This window comes from Alternaria dauci, chromosome 4 (assembly GCF_042100115.1).
Source record: "Alternaria dauci strain A2016 chromosome 4, whole genome shotgun sequence".
Classification (NCBI taxonomy): Eukaryota; Fungi; Ascomycota; class Dothideomycetes; order Pleosporales; family Pleosporaceae; genus Alternaria; species Alternaria dauci.
In genome coordinates this window covers 558,083-579,304 of record NC_091275.1, presented here as the reverse complement: position 1 = coordinate 579,304, position 21,222 = coordinate 558,083, and the positions used below count along the sequence as shown (strand labels likewise).

Here is a 21,222-nt window from a genome sequence, read left to right as displayed (position 1 = left end):
TTGATCCATAGGCAAACAGAAGAGATACTCTATGTAGCGAAACACCGCAATACCCAGCCCCATCCATCAAACACCCAAGACGGCGACACACACCAAAGGCTATCTACGTGTGAGGACAGAAACAGACCTGCAGTACAAAGTATGGCAAGAAGCAGCAAGGCCAATAGAATATGCCGTTGAAGATGCCCTTCTTCGGCGGCTTGTCATCCTATGCGCTTGGCGAGCGGCGAGACCGTGAGCTCGAGCTTGTCGAAGAGCCGGTCCAAGACTCTGAGCTGCCCGACTCTGCACTCGGCCCGTTGCGGTAGCTGGATTCAGACGACATCTCGTATTGCAACGAACCGCGCTTGTGGTGGGCACGTGGGCGGTCATCGGGATGGTTGACACTGTCGGATCGGTGGCCGTCGAACGTCTGTATGTGTGCTGGCATAGGTGCCGCAGGCTTCTGGCTCGTAGACGTCGACATTGTGTTCCAGAACGGCATTTGTTGACGCTGAACCGTGGTTGGCAGTACAATGCTGGACCGCAACTGCCTTGCTTGTTCACGCTCGTCGGCTCCGTCAGTCGCGCGGTGGGCTGTAGAGGGGTCAGTTTTGTTTCGACGGAAGCGCTGATAACTCACTATGAGCTTCCTCAAAATGAGTGGAGCTCCTACCAATTTCGTGCTCAGAATATCTTTCACGGCCATCGTGGTCTGCACCGGGGTTGGCAGTTTCGTACTCGAGCGTCTTCAACAGGCGGTAGAAGACGAATGCGAGAATGGCGCCGAGAAGAGGGCCAAGCCAGTAGATCCAGTGGTGTCCAGGCCACACGCCGGTGACGACAGCAGGTCCGAAAGAGCGAGCTGGGTTCAGAGAGCCTCCGGTGAAATATACACCTGTATGTATTAGCATGAGGGTGTTTGTGGCAGGGCAGGCAGGCGCATACCCGCGAGTTCAGCAATGAACAGAGCCAATCCGATGCCAATCGGGGCAACAAAGGTCGCCTTGTGCTTCTCTGCCGCCAACATGAAAATGGTAAGGAGGAGCATGAAGGTCAAAAACATCTCAATGAACAGGCCTCGCGTAACAGATGTTTCACTGCTGAGAGTGGTGTTGACGGACAGTGGTCCTGGAAACAGGCCGGATACAACTGCGGCGGCAGCGATGGCACCGAGTAGTTGCGCAATGATTAGTAGCAAGGCCTTCATCCAGCCAAGTGCTCCCATAAGACCCAAGGCGATGGTGACCTGGGTTATGTCAGCGATTGCTTCCAGACTAGCTTGCTTGGTTGCATATACAGCAGGATTGAACAAGCCTCCACTGATGCGGAAGAAGACCCAGACGGTGACTGCCAGGGAGAAACCGAAGGCTACCGAGATGTACAACAGTGAACCGATGTCCATGGGCCTGGTGCCGCGAAGATTGTTTGCGACCTGTGTAGCGGCGAAGGCGAAGAAAAGAAAGAGAAAAGTGCCAACAAATTCACCGAGGAAGGAGATGAAGAGGTGGCGAGCTCTGTTGGGTAGCCATGAGAAACCGGTTAGGCGTGGCTCTCCGGGGCGGTTGGGGTCTTCGGTGTATCTGGTTCTCATGCCTGGCATGACTATGAAGCTCTCCGGGGGGGCGCTGGTGGTTCATCAGTACGAGTGGAAGATAGCATTGTATGCTGGCATCTGTGAGAGACTGAAGTGGATTACGTACGACGGGAGATGTTTGTCTAGGTCGGGTAGGTCAGAGAGATGCGGGCTGGGATCGGCAGCCGAAGAATAGGTAAAGCTTAGGAATGAAGCAACTAGGAGAAGGACTGTAGAGAGGTATGAAAGCTGATGGTAGGACTAGGTGTATGAGGAGCTGAAGGTATGAGAGATGTGATGCAGAGTCGAAGGTTGAACGAGGGAGATGATGGGAGCAACATGATGACATGATGGGAGAAGGAAGGAGCAAAAGACGAAGGTACGTCGGGGTGTGGCGGACGTGCTTGCCAGTTGCTACAGAGCTATGAAGAAAGCAGAAGCCACAAACGACCGAGGAAACTGACGAGGAAGGTGTGACCATGACTGAGTCTTGGTGACGGCGACATGTTCAGCAATCTCACCTCGACGGCCTTTGTCTGGGCCGTCGCTTTTTACTTTGTTGTTTTCTACAGTCGGTCATTTTAGGATATTGCGTGTTTCTGTTCGTGATTGAAGAGATGCGCGCCACATCAGCCACATGGGTGTCACAGACGCGTCCGGACTGTGCACGTCGCGTTTCACCTTGTCATGAAGTCGCGCGAAAGGCCATCTTCGTCTGCGGATAAGAGAGACTTGATAAGGAAGATTTGATAAGGCTGACGCGATGTTTTGGACGGTTCCAGCATAGTCGATTGCGGGGAGTCGCACACTTGGCGTCCATCGCGCGCGTGTGCAGCAGCTGCCCGTGCCCTTTCCACCAGGGTCCTGGAACCATCACGACATCATCGGGCTCCGACCACCTGCAGTCGTTCCCTCTCCGTCACGTCCTTGTCCAGTTGCTTTCCCTAGGCCCGCTTCCTGCATACTTTCACTCGCGCGATAAGTCTTTCTGCCCATGTGCGCCATTTATTGCCTTGCGCCACACAGGTAGTGACGACCGGCTGGATTTGTTATTACCGCATCATCATCCATCGCTTCCTACCCTTCACTCTCGATCCACCCCGCGTGACCCACCTCAAACGGGACCACGTCGCGTCCGTCTCCTGACCTCGGTCGATGCAGCGACCCGACTAAATAACCAGCACATTCTGCTGCTTTTCTCGCTTTTCAACCTCTCCCGCCGCCGCCGGCTGCTTCCGCAAGCATGCGTCCACTCCGTCTGCTGTTGTCGCTATCGACGAGCCTACTGGCTGTCACGCTACTTCTATACATGATAGTAGGCAAATCACAGAATGAAGCGCAGGAGCAAACATCCGTTGCATCGAGCCAGGGCGGTTTCAAAGCCTTGTTTTCTTTCACGTCGCCCAGCTCTTTGTTTCCGCCATCCGCCATCATTAGTCTCACCGACGATAACTCGACTTTCTTTCTGGCCAGACCTGCCGCGTTTGGCCCAGCACTACCTAAAGAGGGCTTGAGTGGCCCGCTATGGATTGGTAGCGGCTTTGGAGACGATACATTGGGTGCCGGGGGCGAGTTGGGATGCAGCGACGTTCCAGGCTGGCAAGACGGCAATGATGACCTTGGCAGTGCCTCACGGTCATCTAGTCGTGTCCAAGGTAAAGCAAAGGGTACCTTGCCCAACAGGAACTTGCCTTCAAAAGACGCGAACCGCGAAGCCACAGACGACAACACCGAGACCGCTGCTGTGGACGATGGTACAGACGATCACCTGCAATCAGGCTTCTCTAGCATGCGCGCGTCATCAGGATCCAAACACGCCGATATCCAGTCGCTCCAGGAGAGCGCTGAAATCGCTGGCAAGGTTGTCCTACTCAAGCGAGGCGGCTGTGGTTTCTTGGCCAAAGTGCAATGGGCACAGTCACGCGGTGGAGCAGCTGTCATAGTGGGCGACGACGTGCGCGGCGGTGCCCTCGTTCGGATGTACGCCAAAGGAGATACCTCTAATATCACGATTCCATCACTATTCACTTCGCACACAACCGCCCATCTTTTGTCTTCGCTCCTCTCGGCCGACGGCATACTCTCCAACTCTGTGCACGCATCTGACAAGACTGCCGAGGGCCGTCCAACGCCTTCCGGGACGCTACGAACTACACCAACAGCGGCTCAGGGCAAACAGTACCCACCAATATCTGGCAAGAAGACTACAGCTGGTGAGCATGCTGGCTGGCTACATTCGCTCCTGTCTATGTTTGGCCTCGATACGAGCGATAGTCCTCCAAAGGCTGGCAGTCGAAGACTACCAAATAGCGGAGATCTTGGCTGGGTCGACGTCAGCGATTGGGAAGACGACCAAACGCCCATCAAGACCAAAACACCAGCATCCACACCCACACCTACCAGTGCAGCAGATGGCTTTGTCATCGGAGAACACGACTGGCGGGATCCTGACCTTTTGCCTCTTTCCTCATCGACAAGTGAGGCTCCATCGGCAGCCAGCGCAACTCCATCAAGTATCAAAACCGACAGTAACGTCGTGCCCGGCAGTGGCGAATATACTCCAGCCAATGTAGAGAGTGGCAGGAAGAAGCTCTGGACCTGGTGGTCAGGCTCTAGGCACGACGCTGTGTCCCCAGCATCGTCCAGCCGCGTGCGCACTAGAAGCATCACTTCAATCATCGACGCCAACTCTGGTATCATCAAGACGTCCCCAGCTGCTACTGCCCACAAAGGCCTCTGGGTCACACTTACACCCACAACCGTTTCAAGCAGTCCTTTCTTCGATACTTTACTCGTACTCGTTGTCAGTCCATTGGTCACCCTGACTGTCGTATACGCCCTTCTCCTTCTCCGATCTCGCATACGACGTCGTCGTTGGAGAGCACCCAAGTCTGTTGTGGAACGCCTGCCGGTCAGAACCTATCAGACCATCAGTGATTCATCGTCCTCGGCCACGCCTAGTGCAGCTTCTCCGACCACGCCCTTACTGCAGCATTCTTCTACCCGGTCAAGGTCACCGGGGCCTCGGTCGCGCTCAACTACGGTATCAGAGACACCGGCCACTTCAACATCTGTACAGCATGCGTCTCGTGACCGTGAAGAAGAAAAGAGAGAATCAGGGCTGGCGGCATGGAGACGACGCTACGGCGGCCGCCAAAGGGAATGCGTCGTCTGCTTAGAAGAGTACGTCGACGGAGTAAGTCAAGTCATGAGCCTACCGTGTGGTCACGAGTTCCATGCAGACTGCATGTAAGTATTCACCCCCCGACTACTGAGCCATCCGATCTGACGTGAGTAGCACCCCCTGGCTCGTCACACGCCGGCGAACATGCCCCATCTGTAAAGGCGATGTTGTACGCTCGTTGAGTCGCAGCTGGCATGATCGGCTACAGTCAGCATCGCCGACACGCTCACCTCGACCCTCCGTTGGCGAAGACGACGTGCAGACCGAAGCCGCTGAGACTCGCAACGAGTCGCCTTCTGCATCGCGACCCGTGCCCATGTCCAGATCTGCACCTACCGATCCATCCCTGCTTGATGACGACGTCGAGCCTGGTTGGTCCGCAGCCACTTCCAGGCGTGCCTCCGGAGAGATTCCACGAGCAGCAGAAGGCGGAACCTCATTGCGAGAGCTAGCTTCTTCTGTTTCTACGGTAGTGTGGCGAGGACTTGATGCTGTTCGATTGAACACCGGTCTTCAGCGACGCTCTCCGCCTGAAGATGTGGATCGGAATCGGTGATTTCACCATTCATGAGTTACGTTTCAACATGATCGGTTTTGGTTACATAGATGGGATATACCCTTGGGAGGCACAATGGCGTTGCATTTGGATGTGATTATACGTCAGCGAATGGCCTATTCGGGAATGGCGTGGCATAATGGTAGACAGTCTTTGCGCACTCTACTCAATCAATCAGTCACCCCTTTCTACCGGTCCTGAAACCCGCTATGGCAAGCTGAACAATGTCCGCTTGACGACTTACTGTTGCCCAAGCGTGATCGCAATCCTGATTGGAGTTGTGCTCCGATGAGCGGTATGCGGAAACTACTATAGGTAAATGCTGTTCTCAATAATCACCTGATTTACTCTCTACTTCTGATGAGAACATTCAACCGTGTTCAGACAGATTCCAGGTGCCAGTACTCGATACACACCTGTCCATGAGGACGATCGCAATAGTAGTCTCACGTCTCACGGGAGGTCCGGCCTTGGGATCAATAGTCTGGTTGGCACGAACAATGGCCTAGTGTCTTGGCGTCAGCGTTCCGCGTAAGTCAACCCGCAGCCCCATACCCTCTGTCCTCGCGCACCGGTTCGTCGCATTCACTACATCAGTTCGTACGGCCGACTCCCCCACGAATGAGCCTTGGAGTCTATTCATCCCAACTCGTCGCCTGCTGCGAAGTTCTCACCATCAGCAGAACGTACAAACCTAATTCGCCGCCAGGCCACGTCAGATCATCGTGAGACAAGGTAAAATGAGCGGGAAGGCGCGCAACGTCCCGGTTGAGAGATTGAAGAACCGGGAGCCCTCGATCTATTACCCGGTTTGAGTTTGCAGCGCGTAATATATACAAACGAATCTGTTGTGTATCTCAGCCGCAAGAGCCTTTGTCCAATCTACAGGCCGTTGCCTCCAACACGAAGAAAATGACAGCTGGCTTGCAGTACAACATGCGATGGCGCCGGAATCCAAAGGTCTAGTCGAGATTACCTTTACCCCGCAACCGAGAGCAGGATTTGTGCTCTGTTGAAAGCTTGTCTAGTACGGATCCTTGTGTGATGTCGTCTTCCGCTTCATTACTGGTCTTGGAAACTCTTACACTACAAGACAACGGCCGGATCAATGACCAACGTCTACACAGGCCCGTCTGACTACACTGTTGGCTTTCTCATGTAGTCTTGAGCCGTACTTCCCCATCCGAGCAATGCATCGTCATCACTCACTGGAAGGCGCCCGTTGCAAGACACCCGCCAAGCAATCTATTGTGCAGCCGGCTACTCGTGTTCGCCAGACTGCAAACTTTGGTGGCTGCGAAAGCGCAGTCTAGGTCTCTTCCAACACTCTGGCATGTCTCAGAGGCTTTTCTTGGCCGAAGGCTCTAAGATGAGTATGATGTTGGAACTCTTGTCAGATTAAGTTTCCGGTTCGGGGCTTCCCACGTGGTTTCCAAGTATATATCAGGGCCGACTTGAACCTCATTAGACTAAAATCCGGGCTTACTACAACATTAACATATCCCTATTGCTTGTCGGTCATCTTTCTGTCAACGATGAAGCTCCTTGCTTTTCTTCCGCTTCTTGGCTGTGCACTTGGGTTGGCGCACGACTTGCAGCCCGATAGTTGTGTAGCAACATGTCCACCACCGGATTGCTCAGCTGCTAGTGGTGCACTGGTATGTATATCATGTTTCTTGCTGACCCTCGCGCTATAGCTAAGATCGTCACAGGAATCATGTCAGTGCCTCAACGAGCGAGAATACGCGTGCAAGGCCAAATGCCCTGACTACGCTCCACACATTCTGGTAAGTCAATGCAGCATATATGCGAAATAAATAGCTCATGACGATGGCAGCATTGCCCTCGCCTACCGGTAGCACCAGTCAGCACACCAGAGCCTGCACCCGCAACGTGCGTCTGTGAAGAAGTCTTCTGCGTTCTTTCCTATCCTGAGGGCTGCTACTGTCGCAATAACGCTACGCAAGCGTGCTTCGAAAAGTGTGGTGGAGAAGAGCCCACGTACCAGGACTGCACTCTTCCCATTGACGAAGTGGAAGCTCGTGCTCCAGAACCTGAGCCAGTCCCAGTTCCAGCTGCAGCCCCTATCCCGGCACCCTACGAAGAGACCTGTGTGTGCGAAGATGTTATTTGCATCTTGTCTTTCCCAGAAGGCTGCTACTGCCGCAATAACGCAACCAGAGCTTGTTTTGAAAAGTGTGGTGGCGAAGAGCCAATGTACCAGGATTGCAGTCTCCCTGACGTCGAAGCTGGTACTCCAGTGCCTCTACCGGAGCCGCTCCCGTCACCGGACCCACATGCCGATACTTGTGTATGCGAAGACATTATGTGCATCCAATCCTGGCCGGACAGCTGTTACTGCCGCAACGACGCCGACAAGGCATGCTACGAGAAGTGCGGTGGTGTAGAGCCAATTTACCAAGACTGCGCTCCACTCGACAATGTGGTCGCTCGTGCGCCAGCGCCAGCACCCGTACCAGAGCCAGAAGCTCAGGCTTGCGTATGCGCACCTGGCCCCCATTCCTGCCTTCAGGTTTGGCCTGACTCTTGCTACTGCGACTACAATGCAGCAAAGGCATGTTCGGACAAGTGCGGCGGTCCCGCACCACCGTTTCCAACGCACTGCCCTCCTCTCGGTCCTCCTTCAGTCGAGGCTCGTGTGGCAGACCCAGAGCCTGTACCTGCCCCGGTCCCACCTCCCCCAGCTTGCGAATGTCCTCTGGTAAGCTGCATCTCGACCTGGCCTGAAAGTTGTTACTGTCAGAATGCTGCCAAGGAGAGATGCTACGAGATGTGTGGTGGCGAGAAGCCTGTTCTCCAGGTATGAAATTATTTGACCTTTACGATGGTTAGAATATATTAACAGATAGACCAGGTCTGTCCACCTTACCCTAGCTCCACCCTCTGGACCATCACGGCCACGCCCGTCCCGCTTCCCTCGCCCATCGAGCCCCACCCGCCCGCTCCCACCAACCCAATCTGCGGTGGCGGCCGTGCAGGTCAAGTACTCGATTGTCCCGCTGGCCAAGTCTGTATTACCGATCCGTTCACACCGGGTGCCTGCGGTCCTGCTTGTGACCAGCTGGGTGTTTGCGTTGGTGAGAAAATGTGTGGTGGGTTTGCGGGATTCGAGTGTGATATCCCAGGTCAGGTTTGCGTTGATGATCCGAGAGATGACTGTGATCCGCTGAATGGATGGAGCGATTGTGCGGGTTTGTGTGCTTGGCCGCAGTGAGTTGATGGATTTGAGGAACACTTGACTTGACAAGAGACGGCGAGTGGGGGATGTAGATGTGTTTGGTATTATCATTCTTTGGGACATTCATTTTATGACGGGCGAGTATATGTTTCTTGGCAAAGACTGGTATTATGTTTCTGATCCTGGTATCATAGCTTTAGTTCTGTACGCCGCTTTTGGTAACTCTTCTTGGAACCTTTCCTTCAATAAGACCAATTCAAGCTCCTGTCAAGGTGCTCATAGCCACTGTAGCATCTTAGTTAGCTTCTACCCTCTTTATCTGTCGCAAGAATGTAACCACTCGGCCGCGATAACGAGATGCCGCATAATTGTCCTTTTGCACCGCAACTTGGGTACGCTGTGAGTCCCTTCTGAGTAACTTGAGAGATGTCTTAACTACCGTTACACATCCTAGCCATATGTATGAATCTGCATCTCCAACCCCATCTATTGCATCTACAACTGAATCTTCTCCGCCATCCCCGCGCCACCCATCCACTCGATATAAGTCTCGATACTCTTCTGCATCGCATCCGTCGCCCTCTCAATCAACCCCGTCAGCGGCGTCAGACCCGCCTGCTCCTTCATAATCCTGATGAAATCATCATTAAACCCATCGTTGATATTCACCTTCGCAACACCACACTCAATGCACTCCTTGAGCAACTTCTCCTCAAACCATTCCTTGCCCGCGCCATGCAACACCAACGCAACGCGATCCCCCACCTTGGCATGCACATTGCGCAACCGCGGATAATCCAATTGCGGACCCCTCGGTCCATACTTGCCATGCACGTTTCCAAACGCCGGAGCAAGCCAATTAATCCCCGTCGCAACAAACTCCTCTGCCTGCTCCGGCGTGGTAAGAATAGCTTCAAGCCCCATCTCACTCAAATCGCCTACCCCATCCTCTCCACCATCAATCCTCCCCGGCTCCGCCTCCGTGATGATCCCCCGCTCATTACAATACCGCACCAGCTCCGCCGTCTTCTCCAAATTATCATCAAAATGACTCATATCCACCATAATCCCATCGAACCCCCGCTCAAAATCCGCAGCTTTCTTCACAATCTCCGGCGTCTGCGCGTGGTCCATGTGCAATGCTATCGGCACGCTAGCATGGTCCGCAGCTTCGCGGGCGGCGTGCAGCAAGATGCCGTCGGCGTATGTGAGGGCCCACGGAAAGATCTGGATGATTAACGGTGCGCGTTTGGCTTCTGCGGCGCGCACAGAGGCGAGGATGCCTTCGACGTTGTAGCAGCATGTGGCGCAGATGGCGTAGTTGTTTGCGGCGGCGTGGGCGACGAGCTTGACGGCTCGGTTTTGGGATAGGTCGGGTGGTGCCATGTTTTGTGTTTGGTCTCAAGATTCCTCGAGATGAGATCTGTTTTAGGGGAGCAGTTTTGCAAAGTAAGAAATGAGATGGAAGACAGCAACGTGATATGAGCGGTGATGCAACAACTTCCCCTCGTCGTTCCGGTTGCATTTCCGAGATTCCGATGTCCTTCCTCTCTTATGGTGGGGCTGTCGGCAACTGCTCTACGAGTTTGAGCGGCGGAACCACCGACGTTCGGGTCATTTGCCGGCTAATTGCAGGGACAGAGATTGTGGGCAACTCCCCGCGGGATACCTAGTCGAGCGTGGATTACCGCGGTCTTTGCCCTACCCCAGATGCGGCCGCCCATGACCGAGTGGAAAAAGCCTGGGGTAACATGGATGGAAAAGCCCATTGATGAAAAGAGACCCACGCGCATTCATCGTGCTAGTAGGATCAGCGTCTCGCTGTCACACGGTACTCCACTCTGCTTCCACTGAACGACACTGCCAGCATATCCCCAGTGCTTCGGTTTGCTATCTAATCATAATGTCAATTCTATCAGTTCTATGACAGTCCTGTCTATATCCTCGTGATCTCAACTCCGCCCAAGTCTTGCGCTACCAGCACCATCTCTAGCCCAGTAAATCACCCAGCGCATTAACATAAGCCGTAGGAACAGTCTTCGCATCCTCCGCCAAAAAGTCCTCCTTCTTACTAACACCCGTGAGCACAGCCAGCGTGCCGCCCAGTTTTCCATCAATGCCAAACTGGACATCCGTGTTCAATCTATCTCCGACCATGCATGTCCTACTACGATCAAACTTGAACTTGCCCTCTACCGCATCCATCATAGCCTGACTCGGCTTGCCCAGAGACAATGGCGACCTGCCAATAGCCCTCTCAAGTGAAGCACCCGATGCACCGGCGCCAGGAAACAGCGTATGCGCATTTGGAAGCGTAGAATCGATATTCGTAGCAAGATAGATGGCACCGCGCTGCAGGTACTGAAACGCGATTGACGTCTTGAGGTAATTGGAGTGAAAGTCCAGACCGCTCAGCACAACGCCAACATCCGGGTCGAGCAGGCTGCCGTTTGCGATGGCCTCAAAGTCTTCTGGCTCCCGGAACTCGCGGTTGTACTTGGGGTCGGTGCCGCCGATGTATGGGACGCCTTCGGCGTCGAGTTCTTGTTCTACGCCGCTTTCGCCGAGGACGAAGACTTTGTTCTTTGGCGCGGGGAGCTTGAGGATGCGGGCGATGTAGACGGCGGCGCTGTAGGAGGATCCAAAGACTTCTTCCTAATATTTTGTCAGATAGTGTCGCGTTGGAGGGTTTCGCGTTACATACCACCTCGGCAGGAATACCGAGCTTTTCAAACTTCTTCTTGTAGTCGGCTCGGGACTTTGTGCTGTTGTTGGTGACGAAGACGAGTTGCTTGCCTGCAACGGATTAGCTCAAGTATGCTTTTTGCAAAGGCAAGCGTCTTACCTTTGCTCCTCAGCATCTCCAGCGTCTCGGAGACCTTTTCCAACAGGTGATCGCCAGACCAGAGGACGCCTATCCTTCGTCAGGATCAGTAGACGGCTACATTTGAAGCGTATGCTATCTGTATTGCGAGTGCAACCGACATGCCGCATGGGAGGAAGGCGAGCGCATACCATCGCAGTCGAACAGGAAGACCTAGAACACGTGGTGAGCACAATGTTTAGCATCAGTTCTTTCTCGGCGCATACATCGAATCTGTCCAAGAACTCGTCTATGGCGCTTTTGTCGCCAGAAAGAAATTGAGGTGCCATGATGTCAATTGTGGACACAGTGGTTCGCGTCAGAGGACAGATGCACAAGATGACATGGTGGGGTGCTTGGCGTGGACCCTGAGATCAGCAGCGGAACCATATCGAGAGAGTCCGGGTTCATCCTACAATTGTTCCTGGGATCCGGAGGCCACAAGGTACTCACAGACACTCTCATGCATGCCTGCATTCTGCGCTGATGTTCCACCCATTCTCGCATTCTACACTGATGTTTCATACATTCTTGCATTTACACTGAGTATTTCATTCGTTCGTGCCGCATTCATTCATCTACATCCAACTTCCTCAATCATCACAATCGCGAGCGATCTAGTCAATCCACAATAATCTTCTTCTCCAGCTCCTCAAAGTTCTCAAAGAAGCTATCGAACAGATTGACGGCATGTTCAACGTCGTGTGCACCGCCAGTCTCGCGAATGCTGTGCATGCTGAGCTGCGGGTTGCCTAGATCAAGAGTGCGGGCGCCCATGGCCGCTGACAGCATGGGACCGATGGTGCTGCCACACGAAGAGTCGTTGCGGACGACAAAGAGCTGAAGCGGGACACCTTCCTTGCCCGACTTGGGGCTGTAAGAGGCAGGCTTGGCGCGACGGGCTGCCTCCTGAAGCAGGACTATACCTGGTGAGTTGGTGGCGTACCGGGCGTTGGCATTGATCTTGATAACAGTGCCCTTGTTCATCTCAGGCCTGTGCTGAGATTCGTACTTGGCCGGGTAGTTGGGGTGCACCGAGTGAGCCATGTCGGCGGAGATCAAGAAGGATGTGGCGAGCGTCTGCTCATAAGCGGTAGCCGTATCCGCTTCGACCTTTTCAAAAGACTTGTCCGAGTTGCTGTCCGAGGCGGGCAGGACCGACAGGCGGCGGATCACAGCAGGCAGCAGGTTTGAGTCTGCTCCCTGTGCGGTCTGGGAGCCAATCTCTTCATGGTCGAAGCATGCGATCAATCGGATGGTCGAGTCGTTCTCCAGTGCAGACGACGCAGAAAGACTCTTGATGATACCCTCGACGCTGCAGTAGGTCATCATGAGGTTGTCCAGCCGCGGAGAGAAGATGAGCTCATTGTTCAGGCCACCAATGACCGACTTCTGTGTATCATACAGCACCATCTCGAAGTCTACAATGTCGGTGGGCTCAGCACCGGCCTCCTCGGCGATGATGTCGATGATGTAGGGATGGTGCCTTGCGGTTGGGGCAGCGAGAGGGCCCTCGGTCTCGGTGTCCTTGGTATCCTCCTTGGTCTCTTCGGTCTTGCCCTGGCGGTTTAGCTCTGCAGCGACGAGGCCGGCAACAGGGAACAGCTGCGTCTCCTTGTTGAACTGGAAGTTCTCCTGGCGATCCAGATGGATGGCCAGAGTGGGTATCCGCAAGATGGGCCTCTCCACCTTGACTAGGCGCTGCTCGATGTTGCCGTCCTTTGTCCGTACCATGGCACGGCCTGCGATGCTGAGGTCGCGGTCGAACCAGGTATGCCAGAGTCCACCGCCATACGTCTCGCAGGCTACTTGAATGAAGCCGTCGCCGGTACGCTTAGATACGGGCTTGATGCGCAGGCAGGGAGAGTCGGTGTGGGCGCCAATCATGGCGATGGGGTTGCCGGCCTTCCATTTGTGGCCGATGGCGAAGGCGACGATGGAGGATGTGTTGCGGGTGAGGTAGTACTTGCCTCCGGGCTGGAGGGTGGGTGCCCACGAGTCGCGCTCCTAGTTGGGGTTGGTTGCTGGCGAAAGTGATGGCAGTGGAAGGGGAGGCGCACCTTGATCTGCTTGAAGCCAGCCTTCTCTAGCCTTTCCTTTGCTGACTTGACCGCGTGGAATGCTTTTGGATGTCAGTATGCACGTGAATGACGACAGCACGCGACGTACGTGTGGGTGAGGCATTGACAAAGGAGAGGAAGTCCTCGGCAGCTTTGAGAGAGGGTTTGGTCGACATGGCGCTGAAGTGGGATGAGAGGAAGCTCGAACGTGATACAACAAGGGGCCGGGTCGGTGCGCAGTGCAGTAGTGTAACCCGCAGCTTGGATGAGGGCAGCATTAAGGATTGGATGCGCCGTCGACCAGCTGGGCGCGGGCGGTGTGGGGTAGCGATTGAGAGGCGGTTGAGCGCCTGGCGGGACAGGGCGCTAGCCTCCAACGGGCGGCCATGCGCGGCGCTGATTGGACGAGGCGTCTCCAACGCGTCGAGAGGAGAGGGAACATCAAAACACGGCGACATGGCAGCCACGACCGTGACGGGCACCTGCCTCGCGCGTCGCGGCGACTGCTCTCACTTCCCTCGCGCCCTGGTCTAGACGAGAGATGCAACAGTCGCTTTCACTTTCACCTTCATCCATTACATACAGCTCATACAGCGTTAACCTGGCCCCAGTCCGGCCCATTGCTACCGTCTCTCGCTACGTGTGCGCGCCCGCCCGTCTCTCGTTGCTCCCCCAGCACCCTGCGGCTGTCTAGCATACAAGCTCCGACCCGCAACCACAACAAGGTCACCGCCGCCCACCCCGCCCGTTGCGCGCCCACCACCAACACCCACAGCACCACACCCACCGCTATCGCGACCCGATGCGCACTGAAATTGAATAAAAGCACGTTTATTGTTTGCACTGTTGTGCGCCGCGACGACCCGTCATTGGTTAAGAGGAGGGCAAACGACTTAGGGGCTATCAATCATCACAATACCACGACTCGACGTCACCGCGCCATTCAGCTCATTGTTCCCAACTTTACCTTCGTTTCAGGTGACCATTGTCCCGCCGCCTAGAATATTACTGCGCCCTGCCATCTTTCATCGCCTACACCCCGCCACGGCGACATCACTTTCCTTGGTACCATGGTTCATACACGCAGCAACAGCAGGGCACAGCCCGGCGCATTCTTCTCTGCGCTGCCCGACGATCCAGGCAAGACTGCTGCTGCGCATGCGCAAGTCGAAGACGACGTGGCAACCCCAACGCTGATATCACCACCCGAGTCAAAGACGCCTCCAACCGCCTCCCACAAGCGCAACCAGCTCTTTCCCCCGAACCCGCTCGATCGCGGCTCAGAACCTATAGACGCGGCCGCACTGTCAAAAGCGCTTGGTCACATTGAGCAGGCCGGCCGAGTTAGGGAGCGGACGCCCACAGCAAGCCCAAGCCGAAAGCGACCGCGCATATATGGCGACAGGTGAGATGGCCAACTCAGTCGCATCGACATGACCGTGCTGACTCGTCCCCAGATTCATCCCAAATCGCGCAGGTCAAGATCTCCAGGCAAGCTTCAACCTCCTTCATGACGAGGCCTCGCCAGCAACGCCGTCCAAGGCCAGGCGCACTCCCCACCATGAGCTGCATTTCCAGAAGAGTAAGCACCCACAGCCGTCCACTGTACAGCCACTGACCTGCTGCAGCTGAAGAAGCCAACCGCACATACTCCGCCGTGCTCCGCCAAGAGATGTTCGAGGGCTCTGTGCCTCAAGCCTTTCCTCAAAGTTTGTCTCCGACCGACAGTGCCAACATGCGCGGTGCAGGACGCTCACACACTCCCCCAGCCAGGACTGCAGCTACATTACCCCCGCCTTCAGGGACGCCGTCGACCCCGCACAAGAACCTCTTCTCATACTCTGGCCAGCCAACTCCCTCACGGACGCCTTCAAGTCGGCACGGCATTCTGAATCTCAATGCCCGCTCAGACCTGTACAGCTTATCTCCAATCAAATACAGCAGTCAGCGCATGCTTCTCAGTCCGCAACGCCAAGCCCGTGCCGTCTCCAAGGTGCCATACAAGGTTTTGGATGCACCGGATCTCGCCGATGACTTCTACCTCAACCTCGTCGACTGGGGTAGTCAAAATACCCTTGGAGTAGGACTCGGCTCGTGTGTCTACATGTGGAACTCGAGTAGTGGCCGCGTCACCAAGCTCTGCGAGCTACAAGATGATTCGGTTACAAGTGTCAACTGGATACAGCGTGTAAGTTTCGCCGTTTTCCGTACCTCGTCCATGCTAATGTCCTTTAGGGCTCACACATTGCGGTCGGCACAAACCGAGGTCAAGTACAAATCTGGGACGCACAGACGCAGCGACGTCTTCGTACCATGACAGGCCATACTGCTAGGGTCGGCGCACTTGCCTGGAACGAACACATTCTTACTTCTGGATCAAGAGACCGTACCATCTACCACCGCGACGTCCGACAACCAGAGCAATGGCTTCGCAAGCTTGTCGGCCACAAGCAAGAAGTCTGTGGTCTCAAGTGGAACCAAGAAGACGGACAGCTCGCCTCTGGAGGCAACGACAACAAGCTGATGGTGTGGGAGAAGCTCAACGCCGAGCCCACTTTTAAGTGGAGTGAGCACCAAGCCGCCGTCAAAGCCATTGCCTGGAGCCCACACCAGCGTGGTCTCCTTGCCAGCGGCGGTGGTACTGCAGACCGCACCATCAAGTTCTGGAACACCCTTGTCAACTCCAACGGCCCCTCAGCATCAGCCCTCGCATCCGCCTCGGCCGCCGCCTCAGCCGCAGCAACAGCAAACGTCCCCTTGTCGCCCACCGCACCCGCCAACCTCATCAACAGCCTCGACACTGGAAGCCAAGTCTGCAACCTCGCATGGTCCAAAAACAGCAACGAAATCGTCTCGACGCACGGCTACAGCCAGAACCAGATCATCGTCTGGAAGTACCCAAGCATGCAGCAAGTCGTCTCGCTGACGGGGCATACCTACCGTGTCCTGTACTTGGCCATGAGCCCAGATGGCCAGGTCATTGTCACAGGTGCGGGCGACGAGACGCTGCGGTTCTGGAATGCGTTCAAGAAGAAGGAGCGTACTGGGGGTCTGAGTAGTATGGACAGCTGGGGCGTGATTCGCTGATGACAACAACGACTTTCTACGAAAGTAGTGTACTATAGGACTGATTTGCGGTGTATTCGCACATTTCGGTCCATCCTACTTGCCTCGTTTCTTGCAACGGTTTTTCAGCGGCATTCTTTATGGCATGGTTTATGATGGATATCGGGGATCTTTATTTTATCACATCATGGGCATGGGCATGGGTGGTGTTATGGGCGTTTTTGAGCGGGTCAGATACCACGGGATACTCTTATGGATGGCGTTGTGGGTGCGCTGAATATTCGGCCAAACATGCTTCGTCTTGAGCATGTGGTACACACGCCTCTGGGTATGAGCCTGGAAACGAAATGATCTAAAGAGGCCTACGGCTGACTACTAGTCTCATCTGTTTTTCTTCTACTTTCGAAGAACTGCTCTAGGGACGCGGTTCTTCTATGCATATGCTTCTGCCAACCATATTTTACGGGCTGCAAGCTGGAGTTTGAAAAGGTTTATGTGAAGGCCGGTCAGTTGGATATCATCTGTCTTGGGTTATTCTGGGATAGGTTGGGGTCATTTACGACTACATCTGTACATTATCAGCTTACATATCACGTCAATCAAGCGTGACTCTTTCAGACATCTTTCTTGTTCTTCTCAGTGAAAGAATGTGTTCGCAATGAGGAGTGCTCTCGGAAATTTCAGTGGCGACACAGGCAGCCAGCCAATACAACCTTTACTGGAGTATCAAAATAATATATGGACATCAAAAAAACTGTTCCTAGAACAAGGCAAAAGCCATCAAACCATCCACCGCTAACAGAAGCCACACTCCACACGCCAGTGACACCAGACCCGACCTTGGCGACCATGCGTTATCCAATGCACCCAAACCCCTGTCCATCACTGACGCCCACACCCCCCCTACTCCTCCATCTTCTCTCCCCCACCCCCACCCACGACCCCCGCATTCCCCTCACCCAAATGCTTCAACAACCAACTCCTCTTAAAATACGTATTCGGATGCACAATCGTATCCAAATCACTCCCACTCCAACTCCCATCCTGCTTAACTTTCGCAATCTCCCTTTTATGGCTCCATTCAAACACGCGGTTACACGCCACATGATACCTCTGCTTGCCCACATCCTCCTTGACCACCTTGAGCACATCGCGATCATTCACGCCGACGCGCTGCAGCATCGATAACAGATTATCGGGTGTAAATGTGCGGTACGGACACCCGTGTGTCTGTCCCGGACCAGGCAACGGCTCCGTGAGTATTTTCTGGCAGGAATACGGCGTGTAGCCGCGGCCACGCCGATTCGCGTCGCCGCCCACATCTCCATACGCGTGTCTGATGTTGTACTTGTACTCTTTTTGAAACTTCTCATCGGTAATGAGTTTGAACATGCGGCGCCAGAAGACTAGCGACTCGTCGAGGCTCAGCCCAATGCCTTTGAGGAAGAGTGTGTATTGCAGACGGCCGTAGTGCTTCAGGTGCGAGTTGTCGCGCAGCGCCATGTGCAGGTTGCGCATGCACAGCGGGAAGCTTTGCGAGAGCGAGTCGATGGAGGATGCGGTTATGGTGCTGAGGCCGGAGATGTTTGCGTCGGCGGTTGTGTATGCGGCGTCGGGGGCGGTGAAGGATTGCGAGAGGTGGGTGAGGATGGGGGCGAGGCGGTCATCTTCGTCGAGGCGGGGGAGGGCGCGTGCTGTTAGCTAGAAGGGTTGTTAGTAGCGTTTTTTTTTTGTGTGAAGGGGATGGGGGATGGTGGAGTACGTACCTCGAGTGCTTCGTCGAGTTTCTTGGTAAACTCTGCAACGACAAGACTCATCTGTTCACGCTGCGGGACATATGCCATGCCCCGCTTCAACAGCACTTTTCGCTGCGACACGAGTTCCGGGACGCGCTCCCAGTCCACCTTGAACCATTCCTGGTCCTCGCCCTTTTTGATGCCGCTCGCAGCATGCAACTCGTCTCTCAGCTCCCGCTTCTCATCCTCCCTGACCTCTTCCCACTCGAGATTCAGACTCCGTACAAACTCCTGTCTCTCTCGCAAGTCATCGTCCTTGAACCGCAGCGTAAACAGCATCGTCTCCAGTCTCGAGAAGCGCCGTCGCAGGTCCTCGGTTGAGGAAAAGGCTAGGCGCAGGATAAAGTGTGAATAGTGGTCTCGCCGCCTCTCCTCCTGTAGTTTCTGACTCCGCGATGAGTCTGATCGTAGTGGGAGGTACTTTTCTAGTATGCTCTTCATGTATTCGGCTGTCTCTTCTGGGCTCTTGTTCCGGAAACTGCAGGCTTCGAGTTCTGAGAGGACTGTATCGAGAAGTATTAGCAATGTCTCGCATCCACATAGCCAAAGGCTTACCCTTTAACCTGTTGATAGCCCACGTCTCAAACTCCTCGAGCGTGATTTCTGCCGTGGGCGGCAACACGTAGAAGTTGAGTCTGTGTTCATATTTCTGCTGTTCAAACTCGGCTTTGGCGAATTGGCGTTTCTTGTAGTCGAGTTGCGCACGGCGCTTTGGGTCAACACGGGAGTAGTCGTGGCGGATCATGGTGTTGTCGATGTGCTGTCTTGTTCTGCGGCCGGCGTTGACGTTTCGGTTGATGATGTTAAAGTGGCAGGCGCGTTCGCGTGCACGCGACAAACACGCTAGCCACATTGAGCGCACGCGCGACTCGCGTGTTTATTGGTCCATCATCAACGTCATGTCTGCATATCAGGGCGCCTCTAGCAGATGCTCATATGGAGGAATTGGAATAAGCAATCTTGATAACTGTATGGGAGATGTCCTACACCGTACAGACGGTGGTTCAGCGACAGTGAATCTCGGCTACAAGGCAGTGCTACATCCTGATCTCATATCAACCTTTGACGGCCAAGGTCTAGTATGGACAATGAGCCATACTAATGGATCAGATCGCTTTAAACCACATTTCTCCCTCACGTCTTGAATATATCAACAGGAAACGCATCAGCAATCGCCTGGTAACCCGCCACATTCGGATGCAACCCATCACCCCCATTGTACCTTGGATCCAACTGCTCAGCATTCGCCTTGTTCGCCACCATGCCCGCAATATCAACCGCGAAATCATAATTCCCACTCTCCAGAATCCACTTGTTCACCCTCTTCCTCGTCTTCTCCCTTTCAGCACCCTGGTAGCTGTTCCCTGCAAACGGCGTAATCGTCCCTCCGATCGTCGTGTAACCAGCTTTCTTCGCATCAGCCGCGATCTGCTTGAACGCTGCGATGAGGCGGTCACCGATCAAAGTTTGCGTGCCGGCGTTATTGGCGCCGCTGCCGATGTCGTTGACGCCTTCAAATACCATGACCCATTTTACGCCGGGTTGGTCGATGGCGTCGCGCTTGTAGCGGGTTAGGAGCGTTGGGCCGAGACCGCCGCTTAGAACTGTGTTGCCGCCAGCGGCTTGGTTGCAGACGGCGACGTTGGTGTGGTTTGAGGATTGCAAGCGGGCGAGTACGAGGTCGGGCCAGCGGTTGTTCTTGTTGTCATCTGAACCACGTCCGTCGGTGATGCTGTCACCGAGGATCATCAAAGAGTGCGTGTCGAGTGGTACGTAGGCTTGAACAGCACTGACAAAGTACCAATGCACACTTGACGTTCCGGAGAAGGTCGTAGCATTGACCTTGTTTCCGCTCACAAACCAGCTCGTTGTCCTACTGCCTGGATGGCCGGTGATACTGCTTCCACTCTGCCCTTGCTGACTGTACAAGCTCACCGTGAGCATGCTCTGCGGCTTGATTTCGAAAGCAATTTCATCGCTGATGATGACTTGGCCCTTGGGTACGGTGAAGCTGCTTTTTCCACCAACGGTGATGGCTGCCAGTGGTGAGGCCTGGATGCCACTAACACCTGCCGCGCCACCTGCTGGAAGTCCAACGGAACCTGCGGTGATGGGAAGATCAGAGCCACCAAAGGTGTTGGAGATTGTGATCTTGATCTTCGGGGCACCGACAGACATGTGAAGGGTTTGGCGGAGCGTTGCGTCTCGGAGAACACCTCCAGAACTCTATGATCAAGTTAGAGTCTCGAAATTGAGGTTTGAATCATGCGAGAGGATTCATACAAATTGCGCGGGCGGCATGTTGCTCGCTTCTACTTGTTGCGGCATGCTGGTCCACGTGTTGATCCAATGCGATGCATCCTGTCGCTTCTCGACAGCTTCAATCGCACGCCCATGAACAATTGGCGTCACCAAAGAAAGCGTCGCACACGCGACGGAAAGCAGCGACGTAAAGAACATCGTGATAAGAGAAGAACTCGCTAGCAACCTGCAGAATAAATAAATATCGCGGCATTCGACCCGTATTTGACTATTCCATATGGCATTTCGAAATAAGCTTTTGCTTGGTCACATTGCGTACTGCAATTTATTTCCAATCTCAGTAGATGCGGCTGCTTCGTCAATGCATCGAGCGCAAATGATGTGGGGAGGTACCTTTCGAGCGACCAGGTGTTTGAAAGTAATTAATTCCACAGCGTATAGTGTGATTATCCTATAGCCACTGCCTTTTGTCCTTGGAGAATAGCCGGAGGCTTAGGCCGACTTGCGGTCGCATCAAGCGGTGCTCCACGAATGAGTAAATGCAGGTTTCTGGAGATGCTTTTGAGCAACCAAAGTGTTCATGATGATTTCTATGTTTCCAAAGCGCATAATATAGCGCCTTTCTGGAGGGTAGATAATGGAGGCGGGCGAAGCTTGGTACCGAACGCGTTGGTCCTACAT

General features: G+C 54.4%; 9 protein-coding genes across 9 annotated transcripts; 3 read left to right on the top strand and 6 right to left on the bottom strand.

Moving 5' to 3' along the window:
• Window positions 1-47: 47 nt before the first annotated feature.
• On the bottom strand, window positions 48-2,298 carry ACET3X_004791 (uncharacterized protein). Its single transcript, XM_069450925.1, has 5 exons — window positions 1,683-2,298; window positions 1,280-1,607; window positions 928-1,228; window positions 623-877; window positions 48-576 (listed from the first exon to the last, which is right to left on the bottom strand). Exons 2-5 carry the CDS (start codon window positions 1,580-1,582, stop codon window positions 209-211), a joined length of 1,227 nt encoding a protein of 408 aa, XP_069306835.1. The 5' UTR covers window positions 1,583-1,607; window positions 1,683-2,298; the 3' UTR covers window positions 48-208.
• Window positions 2,299-2,864: 566 nt separating this feature from the next.
• ACET3X_004790 (uncharacterized protein) lies at window positions 2,865-4,921 on the top strand (the record flags this gene model as incomplete). The annotated part of the gene is made up of 3 exons (XM_069450924.1): window positions 2,865-4,751; window positions 4,798-4,804; window positions 4,854-4,921. 3 exons carry the CDS (start codon window positions 2,865-2,867, stop codon window positions 4,919-4,921), a joined length of 1,962 nt encoding a protein of 653 aa, XP_069306834.1.
• Window positions 4,922-6,830: 1,909 nt separating this feature from the next.
• ACET3X_004789 (uncharacterized protein) lies at window positions 6,831-8,486 on the top strand (the record flags this gene model as incomplete). Its single annotated transcript, XM_069450923.1, has 5 exons — window positions 6,831-6,953; window positions 7,008-7,082; window positions 7,133-8,116; window positions 8,171-8,389; window positions 8,442-8,486. 5 exons carry the CDS (start codon window positions 6,831-6,833, stop codon window positions 8,484-8,486), a joined length of 1,446 nt encoding a protein of 481 aa, XP_069306833.1.
• Window positions 8,487-8,989: 503 nt separating this feature from the next.
• On the bottom strand, window positions 8,990-9,880 carry ACET3X_004788 (uncharacterized protein; the record flags this gene model as incomplete). Its single annotated transcript, XM_069450922.1, has 1 exon — window positions 8,990-9,880. The coding sequence occupies one exon, from the start codon at window positions 9,878-9,880 to the stop codon at window positions 8,990-8,992; it is 891 nt and encodes a 296-aa protein (XP_069306832.1).
• A 603-nt stretch (window positions 9,881-10,483) lies between these two features.
• Window positions 10,484-11,647, bottom strand: ACET3X_004787 (uncharacterized protein; the record flags this gene model as incomplete). Its single annotated transcript, XM_069450921.1, has 5 exons — window positions 10,484-11,149; window positions 11,199-11,290; window positions 11,340-11,408; window positions 11,510-11,531; window positions 11,585-11,647. The coding sequence occupies 5 exons, from the start codon at window positions 11,645-11,647 to the stop codon at window positions 10,484-10,486; spliced, it is 912 nt and encodes a 303-aa protein (XP_069306831.1).
• A 331-nt stretch (window positions 11,648-11,978) lies between these two features.
• On the bottom strand, window positions 11,979-13,593 carry ACET3X_004786 (uncharacterized protein; the record flags this gene model as incomplete). Its single annotated transcript, XM_069450920.1, has 3 exons — window positions 11,979-13,364; window positions 13,418-13,479; window positions 13,527-13,593. 3 exons carry the CDS (start codon window positions 13,591-13,593, stop codon window positions 11,979-11,981), a joined length of 1,515 nt encoding a protein of 504 aa, XP_069306830.1.
• Window positions 13,594-13,898: 305 nt separating this feature from the next.
• On the top strand, window positions 13,899-17,089 carry ACET3X_004785 (uncharacterized protein). Its single transcript, XM_069450919.1, has 4 exons — window positions 13,899-14,822; window positions 14,875-14,999; window positions 15,046-15,605; window positions 15,653-17,089. Exons 1-4 carry the CDS (start codon window positions 14,488-14,490, stop codon window positions 16,502-16,504), a joined length of 1,872 nt encoding a protein of 623 aa, XP_069306829.1. The 5' UTR covers window positions 13,899-14,487; the 3' UTR covers window positions 16,505-17,089.
• A 297-nt stretch (window positions 17,090-17,386) lies between these two features.
• ACET3X_004784 (uncharacterized protein) lies at window positions 17,387-19,067 on the bottom strand (the record flags this gene model as incomplete). The annotated part of the gene is made up of 3 exons (XM_069451860.1): window positions 18,835-19,067; window positions 18,250-18,782; window positions 17,387-18,184 (listed from the first exon to the last, which is right to left on the bottom strand). The coding sequence occupies exons 1-3, from the start codon at window positions 19,022-19,024 to the stop codon at window positions 17,387-17,389; spliced, it is 1,521 nt and encodes a 506-aa protein (XP_069306828.1). The 5' UTR covers window positions 19,025-19,067.
• A 346-nt stretch (window positions 19,068-19,413) lies between these two features.
• ACET3X_004783 (uncharacterized protein) lies at window positions 19,414-20,457 on the bottom strand (the record flags this gene model as incomplete). Its single annotated transcript, XM_069451859.1, has 1 exon — window positions 19,414-20,457. The coding sequence occupies one exon, from the start codon at window positions 20,455-20,457 to the stop codon at window positions 19,414-19,416; it is 1,044 nt and encodes a 347-aa protein (XP_069306827.1).
• Between the last annotated feature and the right edge of the window lie 765 nt (window positions 20,458-21,222).

What these genes read in the sequence shown, in the direction of transcription:
- ACET3X_004791 (XM_069450925.1), bottom strand. Translation starts at nt 1,582, where the DNA reads ATGCCAGGCATGAGAACCAGATACACCGAAGACCCCAACCGCCCCGGA. An exon ending in GAGGCTTGTTCAATCCTGCT is followed by an intron (nt 1,229 to 1,279) that starts GTATATGCAACC and finishes GACATAACCCAG; the next exon opens with GTCACCATCGCCTTGGGTCT. An exon ending in TCATTTTGAGGAAGCTCATA is followed by an intron (nt 577 to 622) that starts GTGAGTTATCAG and finishes ACCCCTCTACAG; the next exon opens with CCCACCGCGCGACTGACGGA.
- ACET3X_004785 (XM_069450919.1), top strand. Translation starts at nt 14,488, where the DNA reads ATGGTTCATACACGCAGCAACAGCAGGGCACAGCCCGGCGCATTCTTC. An exon ending in TGAGCTGCATTTCCAGAAGA is followed by an intron (nt 15,000 to 15,045) that starts GTAAGCACCCAC and finishes GACCTGCTGCAG; the next exon opens with CTGAAGAAGCCAACCGCACA. An exon ending in GTGTCAACTGGATACAGCGT is followed by an intron (nt 15,606 to 15,652) that starts GTAAGTTTCGCC and finishes AATGTCCTTTAG; the next exon opens with GGCTCACACATTGCGGTCGG.